The 24,304-nt window shown below is 34.6% G+C and overlaps 1 protein-coding gene across 1 annotated transcript in view; it reads right to left on the bottom strand.

Annotated features, from left to right (window-relative positions):
* Nucleotides 1-7,024, bottom strand: part of LOC144447149 (extracellular calcium-sensing receptor-like) — a 72,747-nt gene extending 65,723 nt beyond the window's left edge. Inside the window, exon 1 of the mRNA XM_078137054.1 lies at nt 6,319-7,024. Coding sequence (XP_077993180.1) covers nt 6,319-7,024 — 706 coding nt within the window. The remainder of the gene's footprint in view (nt 1-6,318) is intronic.
* Nucleotides 7,025-24,304: the final 17,280 nt, after the last annotated feature.

Raw genomic sequence — 24,304 nt, 5'->3', positions numbered from 1 at the left:
TATGGCAAACCCACATTTTCTTGGCTATCGACTGCCTCACACATGCATTGAAGGTTAATGAACAAGAGAGAGAGAGAGAGAGAGAGAGAGAGAGAGAGAGAGAGAGAGAGAGAGAGAGAGAGAGAGAGAGAGAGAGAGAGAGAGAGAGAGAGAGAGAGAGAGAGAGAGACAGACAGACAGACAGACAGACAGACAGACAGACAGACAGGCAGACAGACAGACAGGGACAGAGACAGAGACAGAGAGATATAGAGAGCATGCATAAACATATTCTCATGGCAGGCACCCACCTCGTTATTGGATATATAGGCTTAGGAACTTATTGCGGCAAAACTGCAGGGTTTTTTGCAAATGTAAATGATACACGACCACTCGGGAGGTTTAAATTGCTTCAAATCATGAACAAAATATTTCATGGCCCCACTTACGGACATTCAATTTTCATGACCCCCATCGCGCCTCGTACTCCCAATTGTTTTCATGGTCCACATTTTTTCCTCAGGCTACACCCCCCCCCCCACACACACACTATTGTCATATACCACTGGCCTCTTTACGGCACCGTTCAAGATGTACCGCCACGCGTAAATGTGTTCTTTGGCTTAGGGGAATGTATGGCAAACTCTTGTTCTAATTACACCATAGAAATAATCAATATTTTGTTTCATATTCATTCACTCCAAAATCCACAACGTCGTGTAAAGAGGTTATGTTTTATTAACTGGATGTATGATTTCAAAGGATATCCGGAGATCAATTTTTACGTCTTTCTATGTAAAGTGTCAGGAAGTAGAAATTATGATTTATAATTGTGTAAATGGAAAAAAAATAATAATGAATAAACAAACAAACAAACAAACATACATACATACATACATACATACATACATACATACATACATACAAAACAAACAGGCATACACCTAGACACTCAAACAAACAAACAAACTAACAAACAAACAAACAAACAAACACATACATACATACATACATACATACATACATACATACATACATACATACATACATACATACATACATACATACATACAAACAAACAAACAAACAAACAAACAAACAAACAAACAAAAACAAACAAAACCTTTTGAATACGAGTGATTGCATCCTTCGAGAATAAAACATAGCATATGCAAACATATTAGATAACTTGATAGTTGCAATACTATATTCATCATGAAAGCACCAAGATTCATACACAAGTTCTCTTGATAGTTGCAATTTTTTAACGCCAATACTTTCCATCCAACATTGTGTGTGTGTGTGTGGGTGTGTGTGTGTGTGTGGGTGGGTGCGGGAACAAATTAATCTATATTGTTCATTATGCTGCGTAATGTTTGAATTTCTTGAAAGGGGAACACTACCCCAGGCCCCTGTAAAAATAGACATTTTCATGAACTGTGGTTTCTGGAGAGTAGATTTTACATCACCTAACAGTTAATACTTGAGATTTCAGATAATCATCAGGTTAATCTTGTGTTTGTATAGTGTATCCTTGCTTTTGGCAAAATTATGGGAGACAACAGAAATAATTGTTCATGGTTGAACAATTGATATTCATGAGAGACGTTTTATACTGAAGGAAATGAGCATTTGGGGGTCATGAATTTTCAATGTTTCAACAAAGAATTGTAAGTGATGTAAAATCATGAAATCATTCTCCAGAACACATAGCTTATGAAAATGTTTCTATTTCCTAGAGTATTGTTCCCTTTAAATTAATGTTCACACGTTCAACCATACAGACTGACAGCCAATCACACCCTATTAAAATGAAAGTTAATTTGATGAATGTTTCATTCTCAAAAGAAAATTTAGTATGTTACATCATGTTACTAATGATTATACTTATTCGCTATGCCCTGTGTCTGTGTCTGTCTGTCTGTCTGTCTGTCTGTCTGTCTGTCTGTCTGTCCGTCTGTCTGTTTGTTTATTTATCTGGCTGCCTGCCTGCCTGTCCCCCCCTCCCCCCCCCTCTCTCTCTCTCTCTCTCTCTCTCTCTCTCTCTCTCTCTCTCTCTCTCTCTCTCTCTCTCTCTCTCTCTCTCTCTCTCTCTCTCTCTATCTTCCAATCTTCATATTGATAACAAATGATGTCAGTCTGTCTGTCTGTCTATCTATCTGTTTGTCTTTTCTATCTCTCGACCTCATGTCTGTGTCTCTTCCTGTCTCCTACTGTCTGTCTTCTCTCTGCCTCTATCTCTCCCTACCCCCTGTCTCAATGTCTGTCTGTCTGTCTGTCTGTCTGTCTGTATGTATGTATGTATGTATGTATGTATGTTTGTATGTTTGTATTTTCGCTCTGCCTATTTGTCTTTTTCTCTCCCTCTCCCTCTGTCTCATTGACTGCATCTCCATGTCTGTGTCTCAGAGGGAGTTTGTCTCTCCGTGTCTTCCCCCTTCTGCCTCTGTCTCTCTCTGTCTGTTTGTCTCTGCCTCTCTGTCTGTCTGTCTGTCTGTTTGTCTCTGTCTGTCTGTCTGTCTCTCTCTCTCTCTCTCTATATATATATATATATAATATATATATATATATATATATATATATATATATATATATATATATATATATATATATATATATATATATATATATCTTTCAGTCTTCATATTGAAAACAATGTAAATGCTGAGAGTTTCTAGTCACCATTATAATAAAATCGCATCAGTAATTTAATATTCTGTACACCATTAACGAGCAACCGACGGGTAAAATGTATGCATAAGTTCATGTAAACATTTAGTTTTAGAAACGTTGAAACCAATTAATAAGCAATGGAAAATATAAAAGGCCACGTGATATTCAACTTATTCACGACCTTTTATTGATTAGGGCTAAAATTACCAATACATTAATCCAGAACAAACAAAAATTTATTTGCTGTTTTACTTTTCCCAGAAAAATAACAGGGTAGGAACATAACGTCAATAGCGTGATTTTTGAATCGATCTACATATTAGTATATTTTTTTTATGATTACTCGTAATGAACATAAACCGAAAACATTTGAAAGTGAGATCGACAAAATACAAAAGATTGATTTTTAGTCGAGAATATCACGATTAGCTATTTTTTTTCAAAGTGTATGCTCTTGGAATAATTTCAATATGTTTAATATGTGTGTAGTGTTGTATTATGAAATTAAGTGCAATGTGATGTTTAATTGGAATTCTAGAGTACAATGTATGATTTACGAACGTGTTCGTTGATTTGTTAATTGGTGAAATGAAAAGATGGATCTACTTTACAGTGTATTGTACAGAGTCATTGACATGGTTTTAGAATATTAAAATTCTGTACAGGGGATATAGAACAGTGGAAGAGGTGTATGAATGATATTGTTAGTAATTCGCATATAAAGTGATTCGAAAGTGCTAAATTCGCAATTCTATTTTCACTGTAATACTAATGTTTTCTTTGTGCGTGAACTCTCTGGTGTTCATTTGCTAAGTCACAGTTTTACAGGGCTTGATATAACCACCATGTTTCGCGAGTTTATTTTAGTAGAATTTTCCTGGGTTGCTTAGCCAGTCATGATGTCGTTCACGTTTAATGATCGTTCTTGAACACTAGTTCAATATTTACACATGGACGAATAGGGGCTTATAGCATTGTATGAGAAAATATACGTTTTACACCACCACGTCATTAAATGCCATAGAAGATGATTTTTCCATGCCTCCAATCGCTTGGTGTTGTGTAGGAGTTTGTTGTCTATTAATAAGCATGTAATCCAAGTCACCATGATTAAGACACTACAATAATCATTGCCTAAATATACATTTTGGGTCATTTTCCAGACACCAATGGCGTCTATAAAGTTTGTCTTCATTTGGATGTGCGAAATTTATATAGCGTGCCATGACATGATCAGATTCACATGTGTTTAGGTGTAGTTATTACTGCATATTTAAAAGGTACTCGCGGTACTATACTTTACTGAACCACACTTAACCACCACTTGCAATTGACTGAACTCAAACCTGGTATTATGGATATAACTCAAACATGATCCGATGACGTAATTTAAGATGCGTATAAAAATAAAACGTTCAGAAAATTCCTACTATGCAATCAACGGTTCTAACAATGCCAAAAGACAATCGGTAAAAGACATCGCATTTACATTAACATAATACTGGAATGTTGTTTTATTTATTTATTTACATGTAAGTATTTTCACTTGTCAATGAGTAAAAAACTTATAAACTCAGTTTGTGCTTCTTTAACTCATTCATTCAGCTTGGTTGTCTCAGACCATTTCCCGATATATCTCGCTTTCCACCAGTGGGAGGTCAATAATTATGTTATCAAGACATACAAATTTAGCCAAAATGCTCTCCTTCATGGTTGCAAAAACAACATGAGTGTGTGTGCCAGTCGGGGTGGGATAGAGGATCAACCACACTGTGTTAATATCAACATCGACATTAAGTAATTGTAAAGCATAGTCTCTGTCAGATCTCTGTCTTAAACATTGCACCATACTGTTGAGCGAAGTATATATGGTGCACGATTACTAACAGCAGATCCGTTCGGGCAGTATTCAATTTCTGAACTACCAAGTGACCGGTGCACGCACGCAACCGAAATAAACCTGATAACTTCGCCTGTGACTCACGAAACATTTCTAGTAAGTTGATGACAAGAACCAGTCGTTGGGAATGTGAAGGAGAAGAAGGCTTCTAATGACTGAACAGCAAGACTCACTATTTACGAACTCAGCAGGCATAGATAATGAACTTTCCCGAATCATGGATACTATTATTGTACGGCATCTCTGACATTAACCCTATGTATGTATGTATGTATGTATGTATGTATGTATGTATGTATGTATGTATGTATGTGTGTGTGTGTGTGTGTGTGTGTGTGTGTGTGCGTGCGTGCGTGCGTATGTATTTATGTATGTATGTATGTATGTATGTATGTATGTATGTATGTATGTATGAGTATATGTATGTATGAGTATATTTAAGTTGTCACTATTCAATATTGAAAACATTAACATGACAAGAGCCAACTTTAATCGAGTAATTACGATCTTACATAAACCATATCTTGCAATTTAGCATCGTATCTTTGCCTATTTTTGTCTTCACATGAGTATAACATCTCCATGCACCGTTGACAGCTTTGTCTCTTTGTCTATATTTTATATTCATAATTACGTCATTGTGTCATTGTATCAATTTAATCAGACTGATTAGAGTTGGTTCTATAGATCTCACGCTACAGTTATAATCAAACATGTTTCAGTGGTTACAAAATAATGTAATCAAATAATAAAGATAATGTAATCAGATAATGTAAAATAACCTATTAATCATATATTGTTATAATGTATTAATCAGATAGTGTAAAATAATGTAATCAGATAATGTAAAATACTGTAATCAGATAATGTAAAATAATGAAAACCAGATAATGTAAAATAATGTAATCTGATAGTGTAAAATAATGTAATCAGATAATGTAAAATAATGAAAACCAGATAACGAAAAATGAAGTAATCAGATAATGTAAAATAATGTAATCAGATAATGTAAAATAATGTAATCTGATAATGTAAAATAATGTAATCAGATAATGTAAAATAATGTTATCAGATAATGTAAAATAATGTAATCAGATAACGTGAGACCTCTCTTCATCTCGTAGTATTAATGTCTGTAGTAATACATACTTGAGATGCTGTACATATCGGGTACATTGTAGATGAGCTAGAATGTCACTGAAGGTGCTGACAAATCGTATATTTCCTATACTTTATGTCTTTGAAGCAATGTGAACATTTTACTACTGAAACTACGACCCCCCCCCCCCCACTCCTCACCTCTCAGACAAACATTGGTCATACCTCGGCAGTACGATACACAGACAAGAAAACGATCTTTTCCTTGTTTGTGGGGATTTACTCCCCCACTCCCCCCTCCCCTTGTAAAAGTGTTAATTACATTTGTATATACATATCGAGGTACGACGGAGAAGTGGTTGTACGGGATTGCATGATTGCGCTTAACGGATGCATGTTTGGACGGATCGCACTTCAAAAGCTTACTTGAAGCGATGTCCCTATAAATGTCCCTACCCTGATATGATGTTGATGGGATTATTTTGCCGAATTCTGTTTCGTGAATTGATTATTATCTGAGTAAATATAGCATACAAATAAACCTCTTTTAAAACCGAAACATTCCAAAGTTAGCATAAAATATCGTTACTCGCAAACAACTACCACTCGTATTTGAGTTCTACTTGAGCAATGTAATTTATCATTTTATTAATTTTTTAAAAACTTGCCTGTTACGTTGTGTGCACTGAGTGCTCTCACCACCGTCTTCATGTCGGCTTCGTGGATGAATGTCAGGATGACTTTGATTTCAGATTTTTGTTTAATGCGCTTGACTACCTCGTGTACTTGCCTTACGGTTGACTGGTTTGGTACAAGCTCACGAAATGCAACACAAATATTCCTTTCTTCGAGTCCCTTCTCCAGTTCTTCGATCGCGAAGCGACCGTAATCATCGTCTGTTGCTAATGTACCTACAGCGTTCCATCCATACCGTTCTACAATCTCAATCATTGCCTTCACTTGAAGTTCATCGCTAGGAATCGTCCGAAAGAAGGACTTGTATCTGAGTTTGTTGCTTAATAAGGGACTGGTAGAAACGTAGCCTATCAGAGGGATGTTAAGAACGCCAAGAGTACTAGCCACTGCCATAGTGACTGACGACATACCAGCTCCAATTACGGCTTTGACCGCCTTCACGTCTTCAGACATTGTCATCTGGATAAAATCTACAGCGTTATCCATTGCTTTTGAGACGGAGTCACAGGTATCGCGAATGTCATAACCGATCGTAACGTTTTCTAGAATGTCAGTGCGTGAGTTGATTTCATTTACAGCATACACCATGGACTCAGCCCACTGGAACACCTCTAAATTAAAGTTTTCACATTTTTCCGTAATTGGTCCACTTGCTAAGTCGTCATCTAGCCTCACCATTGTGGAGTGGAAAGGAAACAATCCTCCGATCATTATGTCGCCGTCCAGAAATAACTTCGATTTGATCGAAAGTTGAAAACCGTTGTTTTCAGTTCCACCGAGCAGTGCAATTTGCAACAGCGTCACGTAAAACCACAACGTAATTTGATTCATTTTACCCCTTGAGAGATGCTTGGAGGTACAAGGTCGAAAAACGAGGACGAAGATTGCAAAAGAACAGTATGAGAGTGCTTAGAGCAAGTTTACAAATTGCTTCCGAGAGATTCGTTACTGTCTTGTTTGCCGTATAGTCATTGGCATACGATATCCTCAGATAGTTTGGATTCAGTGAAATCAACGTGTAACGAGTAATATTCAGTTGTTTAGAATGATAACAAGAAACAGTCGTAAATGGACATGGTTACAAATCTAACACCTCGGAATCACATATGTTATGACTAGAAATGTTCCCGAATTGAACTTACAGTTTTTGTCGGCTAAAACAAGTCGCGAGGTATTGATACTGGTTCGAATAGTTGAAATATTGTAGTCAGGTACAAAACTCTACTTCGTTCACTGGAAAACGCACCATTCGATCCAACCGGAGTTCATCGTACCGTATCGTCGTAAAATCACTAATTAAAGCTGGCATTGATAATTGACAGCACAGACTAACTTATCACATTACTATATACTCCAGTATTCAGCTGCCCTACATGCAGTATACACATCTAGCGACTAGATGCTCGCTTTAAGAACACGAGGTTCAACTCTAGTCCACTCACGTGATATCTCTCCGCCCCCTTTGAGCGGTTGCATAGCGCCGACTCTATCAGGTGTTATTTGAATTGAAATTGGAAACGCCACATGGTGGCAACATTGATAAAATAACCGTTGAGATACAGAAGCCAATTAAGACATTTTCACAGTGCAGTGTAGATAGCGTAATTGAAGTACATAAAATAAGTCATGTGAACCTGTAAGTGTTGGTTAATAGTGATATAGGATAAAATTGGTTTGTTAAAGTCACTGATCAGAGTGTCAACCTCCCTCCCATTCGAGAGATTGATTTAAATCCGACAATGTATGTATTGGTGCTATTAAAGTAAACAGAACGTTTACGCTTACGTTAGACCACAGGGGAAATTAAAGTATGTGCGATAATTTGCACTGTGTTAATTATCTGTTTTTATTACTATTTTTACGTTCAATAACGATGGCATCGTATATGTTAAACGCATTTTACTGCCTATACTTGTCTTGCCTTTTTTCACAAGGTGTTAATCATACTACCATACATCTTTGTATCCCTCCTGTGTCTACCTTATGGTAAAAAGGAGGATTCCTTCATACCGTGAATTTAACAGACGACGAACCTTTAGAAAAGGGATGGATGTGTAGCAGGGCAATTTACACCTAATGTGGAGCGAATTAGCTGCTGACAGCCGAGGACAAGCATTGGGGAATTAAAAACACTCGATATTTATGGTTTCATCTTTATTAAACATAAAAGTAGTGGAAAATGACATAAAGATGCGCAAATCTTTGCATATATTTTTCTTGTCCCCTGTGGTTAGACGTATATTTCGAAGATAACTGTACTTTGAAAGGTGTGGAGATAAATCGGTAAATCTACCAAGGACACGTCTGGAAGGCAGATCCTTCTCCTTAGTCATTATACTTATATACTCATGTGTTGATGAAGACATAGAGTACATAACGAAAAGGAATGCGCATGCGCTAATGATTATAATGAATTTCATCCACAAAGGTTGACCTTTTTCAGTAGAACTACGACAGTAGACGTGGTAGACTAGTAAACCTTCAAGGGAAAAACAAACGCGTGCCAGTGGGGGCGTCCATCTACATATTTAACTCCAATTCAACAAACCAAGTTTTGACTCAATTCCATTAAGACATTTAGTCACATATCTTAAAGTTTATGAACTTATTTTTATACTTTATCATCAAAACTAGAATAGGGAAACTATTTGTTGAGTCACGTTCGTCGATGTCTATGTTAGCGTATGTAGTGGACACCTTCGAAATTGGATATAATCTATTCTAATGTAATCTAAACAAATCTAAATCTAATCTAAGCTAAAGCTAAAGCTAACCTTACCAAATCTGATCTGATATTATCTTATTCGGTCAAATATAATATAACATAATATGATATAATATAATATAATATAATATAATATAATATAATATAATATAATATAATATAATATGATATAATATAATATACATGTAATATAATATAATATAATATAATATAATATGACATGACGTGACGTGACATGACATGATATGATATAATATGATATACAATAATATACTATATATAATATAACCTAATGTACTGTAATGTAATATAACAATATATATTATAACATATAACATAACATAACATAATATGATATAACATACTATGATATAAGTACATTGGTTGCTTTAGTTCACTTAGTAGCCACCCAAGTTGATTGACACTGCCATATATATGCCATATATATAAGCTCGGTATATATTAGCTCGGTATATGTAAATGTTTATGCTGGAGTAAACATTGCCTAATACATATAAATGTAGAGGGGTATGAATAACACATATCAAGCTCAGGAGTCGTTAAACAGTGTGTCAGGCTTGTTGCGATCATGAGACGACTAACGGCATACTTCTATGAAGTTCCAAATTCAAACTCCAAAAATTCCATTTCACGTGATATGAGCGCTATAGTAGAAGTTGGTCAATATATACCTATTATATGTATATATATATATATATATATATATATAGTTTTGGTAGTTCTGAAACTCTTTCTTGGTTGTAACTCGGAGTTTCACGCATAGTGCGATCATCAGACAACATCATCAACATTAGACAACACACACACACACACACACACACACACATATATATATATATATATATATATATATATATATATATATATATATATATACACACACACACACGTGTGTGTATGTGTCTGTCTGTGTCTGTATGTGTCTGTGTATGTATGTATATGTATGTATGTGTCTGTGGATGTACATACTCATATATAAGATAATATATAATAAGAAATAATTATAGATTTTTAGTAATCCAATTTTCTTACAAACACAAACATTTTCGGTATACCAGTGAGATCATACCATTGAGCTCTGGCAAACTCAATTTCTAAGCAAAATCACACTTATTTTACAATTATATATATATTTCATACATATATAATTTAATACACACCAGACTGTTAGAGGTTTTATTATTTGTTGAATTTTTAGGAAAATTGATGATATATTTTCATGCTGAGGACATTCTTCTAGAATTGTAACATATGCAAGGATTATGTATCGTTTAAAAAGCCAATAAGCAAGCACTGCAGCTATGGAACATTAATACAACTAAGTCTATTAACTCGATTCTCACGAAGAGAAAAGCTCAAAATAATTGATGATATAAATAGCCATCTTCAGTGATTTATGAAATACTGAATAAAATGTAACTGGGTTAATTAAACACAGTTCATTCATCAACATCGCCATATATAAACGTAACAAGAAAATATTTTCAACAAATGGAAGAAAAGCGTGGGAACGGAATTCAGAGTGGTAACACCTGAACGTTATTACAAGTCGTGAATCCATGTCGATGCGAATACATTCTTATTAAATTGTCACGTGTTGCAAATTACACCGTCGTATATGTTGCGATCATACGCGTGATGATATAGTGAACTTTGTGTATCATGTTCTGACATTGAATATGATATGGTTAGGTGATCCAAATTATCTTTACACTTAACTTTCACCGTCCTTCGTGTTCATTTATATTAAAACCGTACCACTGGGGAGATTGTATATTTATGAGTATGGTTAGGAATGACCCCAACCCCCTTAGCGACAACAAGAAAGCACACACAAAAACCACATTCCCATAATTGATTATACGACTTGTACTAAACATGTCTACTGTTCTCAAATGCATTCACTCATTTCTTTTTTTCTCAGCATTCCATATTTATAAGATATACAAACAATGGTTAAAGAAAATTGAGCCATATTCATCTTCGTGTAAACTAACTAGCACGACTATTTATTCAAGTACAATACATGGCCTTTCATGAAGGTGAGAACATTTTGTGCGAAAAATTGTAACGATATATCAAATTATGAAAATATCGTAAGATTTATTACGTCTAGAGTATACCCAATATTCTTTGAAAGACCATATATGGAATACAATTATATTGAAATTTTACCCTTCATCGGAAAAGTCATTGTAATCATTTCAGAGTTATACAAACTATAACTTTTTTCTCACTCAGTCATTCACTACACGAAAATTCCAATTTACACACCTTCACCCAACCTCTACCCTATATGTGACCCACCTAACCTCCATCTCTGTGCAGGGGTAGTACGAGACGCAGTACCACCTTTGATTGTCCACAGCCCCTAGGGGAGAGATCATCGGAGGTAAATTAAGTCTAAGGTGGATTTTCATCTCATACTCCTCACATCCTCTGCTCAAGATTTACCCCGGTTGAAAGACATGGTCAAATATGACTTTGCGTGTTACTGTAGTGATCATTACAATAATTCTCAGTGGAACAGGTTATAATGTCACCGTGTCTTAGGCAAATGTATGGCAAAAAGAAAAAAATAATTAGAATATTTTATTCTCGGCTTATTTTGATTGGTGATTAAATGGATCTCGATACATCCCGTAAATCATCACAGCCCTCGCAATTCCGATGGTCTGTATCGTTAAAATTCGACTCAATGAACATGTATATCGTTTCAACTATGACAAATTTTATGAATAGCTAGGCTTAATACAAATAAAGGCATTAATAATTCATAAATCATTACTTTCATTCATTTTTTGTGATCCCCTCATAAATAACCAGAAACTGATATCCCGATATCATGAAGGAAGGATAAAGGATGAAGATTATTATCGCAGAGACTGAGACAGGAGACAATTTTGAATACTGAAGAGAGAAGTGGCTTATACATACACTGTGACGTAGAAGGGATGGAGTAGTTTATTTCTCTGTCAGAAAAGATTTAAATGCACTCATAGATGTTGAATTGGTGTATTTGAAGTTTTTAAATACACCAGGGATTAATGTTGTAGGATTATTTCTATAGATCTGGTAAAATATGGAATATGGTTTTTTTGTTGGAAAATTAAATAATGATGATACATCCTACAAATGATGTATTACATAAAGGTTCTTTACTCCTGGAATAAAGCATCTAATCTATCTCAACCAATATGCTTATAAAAGGTCTGTGATTTTAATCAGAGTATGATAAGATCTATTTAAAAGATCCGTTTACTATAGTAGCTAACCGAGTAGGAACCTGCATGCAAACTAATTTGTTATCAATGCAGAAATAATTGACATCTGTTTGCCATAACAGATCCGTTTCTGCAGTTCCTGCCATGGTTTTGTTAAGGTACCAACTTGTCATTCGACGCATCACAAGGCTGTAATTGGAATAACAAGATATTTCCGATATTTGAATGATACGCACAGGGGACGACTAATAAGTGACGTATTGTGTTGTAAACTGAATTTACTTGGATGGCCCTTTGCCCTGTAGTCTATCATGGGGCGAAATCAGACAAAACTCTGTTATTAAGTTAGAGTTTAATATCTCATTTCCCTTGTTTTGAGGAAAACAACCTCTTACAGGCTTTGGATAATTTTGACTGATTTTATTTATATTCATGTTGCAATAACTTTATTTTCGCCCATCTCTGATGAATGATACACGAGTCTATTTTTAACAGTTGATTACATTGTTATATTATATTATATTATATTATATTATATTATATTATATTATATTATATTATATTATATTATATCATATTATATTACATTATATTATATTATATTATATTATATTATATATTATATTTTATTATATTATATTATGTTATATTATGTTATGTTATGTTATGCTATGTTATATTATGTTATGTTATGTTATGCTATGTTATGTGTCACGGTGGGTTTACCAAGAATAGGTCTTTAAACTTAAGTCTGCAAGTATATACAAAAACGTTACACTTGTGTAGCCGTACTGGCCACATCTGCACTTCTGCCATAACTATACCGTTGCGCATACTTATAAGAGAAGTTAACAGATGAGTCCAGGGTACATGGTGAATGTACATAGAAATCGAAATGAATATTTTATGACCACTACATGAGAAGCTTAATCCATTTCCTTAAATCATAATTTCCAAACAATTAACAACATAATAGAAGCAAACAATGTCAACACTGGTAAGTATAACAGCAATGTCGTTTGAGTACAAGATAGCTACTTAACAGAATACATGTTCATGTTCAAAGCTACTTCTTACTTTAATATTACGACATATAAACAGATGTTGAGCTGGAAACCAATATAAGCAACCGTGCTGTATAGCAGTGCTAAATGGATTTTTTGTGTGATTATTTTCGTACACATACCATGCCTCGTACTATTATTTTGATTATCTATCTTGTTATTCAAACTGTAACACAATTACCGTGTACCCACTCAATATTTGTAATAAGTAGGATGTGTTTCTATAGAAACGTCATGACCGATTTGACAAATCATTTCTAAAGTTCATGTGAAGTGCTTGAAGATGATAGATACTATGGACTCTTCGACTTCACTGCTATGCTACTGTCCTTTAGTTTAACACACACACACACACACACACGCACACTTCTACATGCTTAGATAGAGGCAGAGACATACATACATACATACATACATACATACATACATACATACATACATACAGACAGACAGACAGACAGACAGACAGACAGACAGACAGACAGACATATACTTATGCACATGTTGATGTTCATGATGACCATGGCCCTTCAAACAACACATATACACATACACACAGACACACACTTGCACATATGCATGTATACATGACAAATGCTTCTATGAATTAAAAGTATATATTACTGCATGAATACTTTGAGCATATCGAAAATGGAAGATATTGAAAATATTTTACAACACACTAAACTAGTCTCAGCTTCAATCTGTAGAGCATTAGTCATTGATCATGATTGAATGTTACTTCTGCCCATATGGAATATCATATATCTGAGATGAATTTAAATAAATGATGTAAAAGCCGAACTTGATAAGTCTGTATGCATATGATTCATCAGTAGCCTTTCTATACCATTAGATAGATTCTGAAGAGTTACTGTAATTAATTACATACTGGTTAATCGCATGACTACGTAACCGGTGAAGATTAATTTCCTTACAATTTGTCATGCGATGCAAATTCTTTATCATATCCTTATTCACTTATTACTTTCATCCTAAATAAAGCTATAATAGGTTTCCTTAATAACTGATATAGATGCTCGTAAAATGATACTAATATCACTAATCCACTATTAAGTTTGAAGTCTTTCCAAAAAGTAATCAAATATTTTGCTGTAGATATGTACGGCTAACATTTGCCACTTTTGTTACAACACGTGCCTCCTAGAGATACAGTACCGCCATCCATCCTATTCTTGAATATGGCAACATATGTACGTTTTTCACCTTTTGTACGCAGAGGTCGCCCAGCTTAGTACTAGAAAACTGTCATGGATATCCTTGTAATGCGGCAGGTTGGCACTGCTTCGGGCCTTACTAAACCTACAGTCATCCATTTTCGACGGGAAAGAAAGTTTCTCATCGCTGAACAAGAAAATGTTGTTTATAAATTATATATAAGTATAATATGTTAATTATGATGAATATGCATTATTCTAATTAAAGGGACATAGTCTGCAACTTGTAAGTATTGTTCGTCATATTTGTTTCCAAATAAGAGGTTACTTATTTTTTTTTACCCTGCACTGACACTTGTTTAATGACAAGTAGTCACTGGAAAAACTCCAGTTAACTGCTGTGATACGGTGTTCTCATACTCTATGAATAAAATGACGTCAATTTATTCTTGTATATTAGGCCACTGTATCACAGCACTTAATACGGTGGAAGTGTTGCCAGTGGCTGCTGTTTTTTCGACAAATAGTTTTGGGTACAATATAAGTAACCTTTTATTTAGAAATAAATATGACGAGAAATACTCAGGAGGTGATGGACATGTCCCTTTTCCCCTATATTTGGTATTTTGAATAGGATGTCGTGAAATGTTTAAATTAACTAACGTGTATATTATGAACTGATATCTAAGTACACGCATAAGAAGGGGCTTAATAGTAAAGATGGAACCATTTGTTAAAAATCCGGTTGAGCCTAACAATTAAAGCAAGTATAGTAGTGATAAAACGCTTTAAATTTTATAATGGTGATCATCTTAGACGAGGATTTTAATTGTCGTGGGCGAAGGGTCGTTGTACAATGCATGCATCTTAATGGAATTCTGCCACTTTTCACAAAATAAAAGAAACTTTGATAAATGAATAAAATTTCAACTATATTCTATCATATATTAATATGTATTTCGATCTCAACACTGATTAGCAGAATCATTTCCTCCCGTTTAGTCAAGCCAACTATGAAAGTGTCAAATCATTTGATGGAAAGGCCCCTGATGAATATACGAATGAATCTATTATTAGAAAAAACATATCACAGTGGTGTTACAATGTTACAGTGTCAATTTTCTGATATTGCTATATATTAGCACTATCACCAGGTAGCAGCAAGAATACGTTGATGACAGTTATCATAAATGGGGAAACAAGTCAAATACATTTAATACTTTTCTATCAATAATACGGTCATATTTATTTTATATCAAACACTTCTAGCAATTCAATATGCGCTTGCGTTCAATGTCACGCCTAAAGAAAATGAATGAATATCCCCTGAGATGAAGTCTCAATGACAATGACATTAAAAAACGTATCTTATGAATATAGATGAACAAGCAATCATACTGTTATGAATAAAACCGGATATTAAGAGCGAAGCGATGATATTAAAAATGTAATAACATTAAAAATCTAAGAAAGAACTGTTTCATTGGAATATCTCTCATGGAGTGTTTTGTTTAGGAATCCCATAGCATGCAGACTTCATAAAGAAACCAGCCTTGATACGTGTCAAAAATAAGATACCATTCAATTTACAGAGAATTGTCATCAGCAAGTCTTCTTTATCACCAGCTTAAAATGAATACTTTATACCAATTTCATTGTGATGGATGTCACTGTGTATGTTAAGTAAAGATAACTTGACTTAAATATTCTTTTTGCGTACATTGTTTTGAATGTTGTCATGATACTTACATATTTCACTCTGTTAATATCATGCATATAATCTGAATTTAATATGTTTTCCTTGTGATCTTCTATGCACATACACACAAATGTGAATGAAGACAGTGTGTTTTAGTTGTGTGTACAAAAATGTATTCACCAAAATGTATTCGGTTAAATTCCTCAACCTTTTGTAGTTTTCCGTTGTAATGTTATCAAATTCCACCTTTGATTCTACATAAGACAATATATATATATATATATATATATATATATATATATATATATATATATATATATATATATATATATATATATATATATCCATTTTGTCCCCTCCCTAACCATATATCAAAAGTATACAATGGGACGGGATGACATTCCCCGGAGGATACACAAAGGACATACAGACGGAAGTGAACATCATACTCCTAAGATTGGTTGATATCATCTATTTATTGGACGTTTTTCGTTGAATTGTACTCAAGTAGGCTGACATTTCTGATGGTGTCTGGGCATGATCTTGCAATGTACGTTTTTGAAGACTTCCAATGTTTACACCATTGTGATCACAGTGTGATTATTCACATAGCAGTGTGTGTGTAAGCTTAAGGTAGTCTTACTCTACAGGCTGTAAGAAAATATGTTCTGTACTCTGTTTTCTGTTCTGTTTACCAAGACGCAAGATACACTTGGGAGATGCAAAGATACACATGAGATATAAGATGGGATAATTCTAAAAGCCTTGACCTTGGTAGATGATCAGAGATGACTGACAATCCAAATTAAGCATCTTTCTAGATTAGAACTTTGATTAAGGATAATTACCTAGACAACTTCACGTGAATAACTGAGCAACCTTATCTGGATGACCTATAGTAACTTGCACTGAGTCAACCCAATTCGTGTTTTGCATGAGAAAACCAGTAAGAGTATTTGTGTAGTCCCTGGGTATACAGTAATTATAATTCTTCATATCCGTTTGTCATAGTTAATTTTTGACACAGTAATGATCACTGTTGGACGCATTTGATAGAACATGACAAACATCACGTGTATCATTTGCTGCTGTACCTTTAGCAGCAAATAGTATGCTGCTAAAATTGTTTATTAACGGGTGCATAAAAAGCCTTGCGGGAGCTATATCAAATTCGAAACGGCACGAAATTGTTGCAGAAAATGCTTTAAAAAAAAAAAGTCGCATTGACATGCGAAGAGGTTTCGAGTATTCGCTATGTACTATGCAACATTATTAAGCAACTAAACGTAACTTCGCAAGTCATGCTCAGCTCACTGATAAATGCACGATGCGATTAAGTCTACGTGTTTATAGATTTCTTAGACCATTACCTTGAATAGTCCATCTTTCGTGAGACTCGCCATTATCACGTTTGACATATATACTTCAAAGTACCTTCAAGTTGATGGCTGCGTTTGCCTCATACCAATTCATTTTAAAATCTCCGTATACCACGTAACAAACATGTTATCATGAATTGTTTGTGCGCGAATCTTATGCAATGTGTATAACGTCATGATTCCAAAACGCTTAGGAAGATAGTCCACGAAGAAATATCAATAAAGCTTCATATAAAACAAATGTCTGAACAATACTTGAATGTGTTTTGTACAAAAATAAACATCTCAGCTGATCATTTTTCATTTGAAAGCCACAATCAGTTTGATGTTGCTCTTGCCTTATTGCATTCTAGTTCAACTGCCTATCATGTGACATTGTGACCTTATTGACCCCGGGCAATCCTCCACAACCCTGCCAATTAACCTCTTTACTTGTTCTCTAACTCGCTGACAAAAGTCTATTAGGGAACATCAATGCTCTGGGTTATAATGCAAGTTAAACATTAAAGACCTGCAGTCAACGTGATGTACACTAATCCGCGATGGCAACAAATGACACGACCCAGTTTAGCTCCAGGGAAGTTTCACAAACCCTCTCTGTATCAATGTCTATTTCTCAAATTCCTTAGGTATAATACTATGCTGCAGTTACTGCCCTGAATGAAGAAAATTGTGGAGAGAATCACGTTTTACCTGACAGGTGCAAACATTTTAGAAAATATGGGGAAATAGTGGTGGTTTAGCCCATTTTGTCTAATATATCGAACAATGCACTTCATAGTGTTTCTTTTTGCCTTTGAAAACAAACAACTAGAACTTCTATTTTGTCGAGTTGTTTTCCCAAACGTCTCCTCTCAAGTTCCTCAATGTGTAGGAGTCATATATACCCGAGTGTAGAGTATGTGTAACGCACGCAATCTAGACAGATAATACCGATTTCGTTTAGTATAGTACAATATAGTACATTTGTATCTTTTATATTAGAGTCTAATTTACACTTGTGGTGCTCCTCAAACACATTCGCAACCTTCATGAATTCGAATAAATGACCACGGCTGTGTACACCGCGAGTGTTAGTAAGGAGAATGTGTCTCTGCTAAACAGGGATCCGGATAGGTACAATGTCAGGGGAATTTAAGAAGCAGTATACAAGGACATAATAGCCATCTCTAAATAGAGATAAGGCCGCTACATTTTGCCACCTATCTCAGACAACAGTTTTAAGTCACGCATACGTAAACAATCCTGATAGTAATCAGTTAAACAGGCAGAGCAATATGCATTTCCACTGAAATAAAGCGAGGACTCAGCTGAGGTCAAGGGCTAAGACGTACTTTGAAGGATTTTGGTGGAGGTGTGTAGTTTAATTTTATTTGACGTCGATGTCGTGTTTGTCAAAGTTTAGACTTAAATCTATTTGTTGGCAGCTTGGGATTTTTATATAATTTAATATTATCTATTTATGTAGATTTTTTATTATGGTAATTTAATTTAATTATCGGATACATTTCATATCTAGATGATATATGTGCATGTGTGTGTAGCTTTATATATATATATATATATATATATATATATATATATATATATATATATATATATATATATATATATATATATATATATATATATATATACATCAACATCTCCTGACGAGTGATTTACTCACGAAGCAGGCTTGTAGAGACGAAAAACCCGACTTGATTTTCTTCTACCCTCAACATATATATATATATATATATATATATATATATATATATATATATATATATATATATATATATATATATATATATGTGTGTGTGTGTGTGTGTGTGTGTGTGTGTGTGTATGTATGTGTGTATGTATGTATGTATGTACGTGTACGTACGTACGTATGCGTGTATGTATATGCGAGGACCTTAGTATTTATTCATGAATAAACTATGGTTAAAATTGTTTTATCTTAACAAAAGTTGCATAGGACTATTTTATGCAAATACAAAAACATTTGACATGTTATCATCAAAACACTTTCGATGATAACAACCGTGATTTACAAGTTGAATAATACAAGGGATTATTCAACCTTTACATTTCTGAATTGAACGTTAATGAAATCCATTCTGACTGATATCGATTGATTTATGTTTTTCCACATGCACAATCAAATTATGGATAACTATGGCTGTCTGTCTGTCTGTCTGTCTGTCTGTTTATTTATACAGTCATGCACGGAAAAGAACCCTGAAAATGTCCTATTAATTACACAAATTGAGTGCTTTACGTTACTCACTTATCTCATCTCGTCTCCTCTTATCTCCTCTGATTTCATCTCATGACTTTTTCTTATACATATTTCAATCCATTTTAACACCACAGTCCCAGTAGTCGGCTTGGTGGGATTGATTGATGTTCGCATCGTTCTTTGAGTGTGTTACTGGATGAATACAGATGCCTTTTTGTGAGCAATAATTCTTATTGAGAGAATGTACATTAATATATGAAACTGTTTTCTTTTTTAGGAACTCATTGGGGCTACATAAAGTACACACAGAGACAGGCTCAAGGGTTTTTAAAATGCTGTGATTGATAATAAAGCTATGTGGTAAAATAATATATCAACGTCTGAAAATGTTATATAAAATAATACTTCAAGCAAGACAAAGAATTGCATAGTTTTGCCACTAGGGGCGCTGAACACGAACAGCTTTTTCAACCTGTTGGAGTGAGGACTTTGAAAGTACCATGGCTTTCTTTGAGAAAAATCATATTTTTTAGTGTTTCTCGGCAAAAGTTAGTTGAATTCCCAACCAGTCAAACATTCTTCTGACTGTAGTTCAGCTCATTTTGTTGACGTTTATGTTCTGGCGCCATTTTCACATGTGGGGCGCCCTCTTGTAAGACTTCTTTTTAAAAAAGTTACTCACCGAGTTATGATTCATTCTGTTTGTATGTGTAAAACTGAATTGTGCAACAGGAATGGAAAGATTAATGTATTGATGGATTGATGAATTTGACTAATGTACATTCCGATAAAGTGTCAAATGCAATTTTCTATTTGATGGATTGGACACGTCTCCTGTTGATAACAATCTATTTTCATCATCAATCTCTTCGAGTATTTCTCATCGAACCTGTATTACCTTCCCTAACTAGATCAATACAGAGAAGGGGGAAATCCGATTATGCCTCGCTTAATCATTTCACTAGTCAAACGTATAAAAAATTATGAGGAAATAGAGTACTTAATTAAATAATATTCACACTATGCTCAGTGATAATTTTCTTCTTTTTTTTTGATTGATAATTGTGATAATTGGTTAAGGTGATAATTAAGATGCAGGTTATTGGAAAATAGACGATGATCTATCCTAACATGAAAGATCCTCAGTAAAATAATGATGATAAATATCTTAAATTTATATTTCTAGAAAGGCAATTCTCGGTACCTGGAATAGAGTACTACTGTCTAGGCACATAACGTGTGTATAACCCGTGAGTTTGTTCTAGGATTAGCAACGCACTAATTAATGCAAAGTTGATAAACTGTTGTAAGAAAGTGGTAAGGTAGGATATAGGAAAATACAGTCAGCGGAGTCATATATTTGATGATAATATTTAAAACATTATTTGAAGTACAGAGAAAAATACGAAAGTACTAGCAAAAATCCAGAAAATCATGAAAAAAAATGTTTTTCCTTCTGGACCCTGTGGTCAAAGGTTGCGCCTAATAGTATATATACGTTCATTAATTACATGTAGACTATTATACCATACACGCGGAAAGTTGAACAAAAATATGGAATATATACTCTGGTCGTTCTACGTCACGACGACACGCGTCTACGTCATGACAATGCGTGTCTACATCACTGGTTCTGCTGTGTTCAAAATATGAGTTGAAACCTTCAAAATGCCAAGATACTTTCCCCTATTTTCCTTTGATATTACTGGTATAATCATGTTATTTTCCAATATTTTTCTTCATTCAGTCGGAAAATACTCGTGACCTAAGGGTTGTCAACTTGTCAAAGGCCCCTTAGGTCACTCGGTTTTTTTTCCTTGGCTGAACGAAGAAAAAAATTGGGGAATGACATCTAGGTGTTCCGCCCCCAGATCTATACAAAAAAATCTTCAACTTTGCATATCCATTCTCACTTAATACCAAGAATAGAAATAAGAGGAGCCATCGTACACATTCGGTCAAAATGATATTTTATGTTGCCAATGGTGAAAGGAGATCCCGTGTGCGACACAGGGACGAGCGGTGTGAATATATGTAAGAAGCGTAAAGTAGTAAGACAATAAGCTTAAGTCTAAACTAATATAACTATTCCAGTTTCAAAGGCTATACGACCTGGACGACCTCATACAAGTTCACTGACCAGATGTGATAATATATACCGTAACAGCAAGCTAAGTACGGCATTTGCTATGAAGATGTTACAGTATATAATTTCTGTATGGTCACCACGCATATCATCGCTTGCCGCTAATGTAATCCCGGTTAATATTGACATGCAGATAAATAGATTATCTCACAGCCCTCGGAGCTTCGCTAAATACTAAAATTAAAGCTAAACGAATTATTTTGTATGTACCGATACCAGCTATATAACCGTGCTCGATAGAGATACCCATTCATTGATGTGTGACCGAGGGCTTCACAAAAACTCGGGCTTCTCGAAAACACGGAGCGTCGCAGTCACACGTCAACGAATAGTTATCTCTATGTGGTCGATGAGGGCGCACAGTACAAGGTTATTTGAGTACGGTCACGGAGTACGTTATGTAAATGGTATCGGTACATACAACATAATTTAGCGTCAATTTTAGTGAGAGAGTCTAGCAGATAAAGTATTCTGGTTAGAGTAAAAAGTAAACACACTCATATTCAAGTTTTGGGTATAAATGATTCAAAAGCAATCCATTAAGGAACTTGTTCCATAGTTCTTTGCGGATACCTTTAGGTTCACTAAAGATCATTCACAGCACTCGAAGTAATGTGATGATTATTCTTTTAATTTTATTATTGTGTTACCAGTATTTTGTTTTCGTTTTTCATGTCCAACTCTATGTCTTATGTACTGTACAAATGAGTGCTGTAGAATTATGATCTCACTCAAACCTATAAATTTTCTGTATGTGTTTAGTGAAAATCTTTCACTCGCACATTTTTCCTGTGAGTATCGAATAAATGTAATTGAAAAAAATAAGAATGCCTTGTACATGTTTATCTATGTATGCACACTATATGCATTTGTTTTTGTTGTGGCTATAGATCTGCACAGAAACTTAGTTGTTGTTTTTTGTTACTTGCATTATATGTATTGTATGATGTGTTTCGAATTCTGTTAACATCAGTACCTTTGATGCTGGAGTTTATAATCATATCTAACTGTCCCACCTTCCGGTAATTTTACAGCTTATCCGCTTTCACACACCATACATATGGAACAAGTGAAATAAATTAAATACAACACTGCATACACTGGGAGGTACTCGGTACTCAGTACCTAAGTACTCGGTACTAAAAAATGAAGATGTAATAATATAACTAGTTGTCCATACATACATAGTACACAGACGCCGCCAACACAGTAAATGTTATGATATATAAGTGCTCATATATGAAAAGTAAACTTGCGAAGCGACTCCTTACTCTGATGCGAGTCTCAAACAAACATAAACGGGTCTCATATGAGATAATACAGTGTATTCAAAATAATCAAGAATAAACTTTCGAAGCGACTTAAAATTGGATTCAATATACCTTAGAATAGATTAGTTGAAATGTTCATGTTTTTGACAGTTACTTATAATTTTCGCCAATACCTGTTAGTAGAAGTCTGCAGAGTCCTATATGCGCACTATCAAAATTCCAAGTATCAATAAGAACAACTGTCAGAGATTATACGTGGATTTAAAACGTTCACTTTTGAAGAAATTACATTCTCCATCGTCCAGTATATTTTCACTTCCCACAGTGATTTGTTATCAGTCATTGTTGATGGTTTTCCCCAGGCATGTATGTTTATTTTCATTGTCGGCTCTAGAAATTTTTCTATTGTATGTATATTCTCATGTGCATGTGTTAAACCAGATATGTACAAAATATATATTTATTTTTGTTGTTGTGTAACTCTGTCTTGCCAACGAACGTCGTTTGATTAATTCAAAGGGAACTATCTTTATATTCTGTACAGAAATAACGGTTTTCAATTTTAGCTGTTGTCAGCTGTATTGTATTACTTGTAAGTTGACCTGAATTGAAATGTATTGCACAATACACCGAAACGCAACAAGTTTTATGCAGTCTACCAATTTCATTTATATCAGCGCGCTTATCGTCTTAGATGCTGGAGTTTATAATCGTATCGAACTCTTCCACCATCCGGTAACTGTATAGCTTATTCGCTTTCACTTCACTATCATGTCCAAAGTACATTTCAATAAATGAAACACGGCACCGGATACACTGGGCATACTAGTTTCTGTACGACAACTTTCTTTCACTTTTGTACGATGACCTAATCGGTATCGCCTCATACGTATTTACGTAGCATTATACCATCATACACACGTCTATTCGCCCCATCTCCTTCAATCATCCGCACAATTACATGAGTTTATGACAGCTGTGTTCCTAGAACGGAGCCACATTGTTGATAATTATGTTTACTAAG

The sequence above is a fragment of the Glandiceps talaboti genome, chromosome 16, assembly GCF_964340395.1.
Source record: "Glandiceps talaboti chromosome 16, keGlaTala1.1, whole genome shotgun sequence".
NCBI lineage: Eukaryota > Metazoa > Hemichordata > Enteropneusta > Spengelidae > Glandiceps > Glandiceps talaboti.
This window is presented reverse-complemented; position numbering and strand designations above follow the sequence as displayed.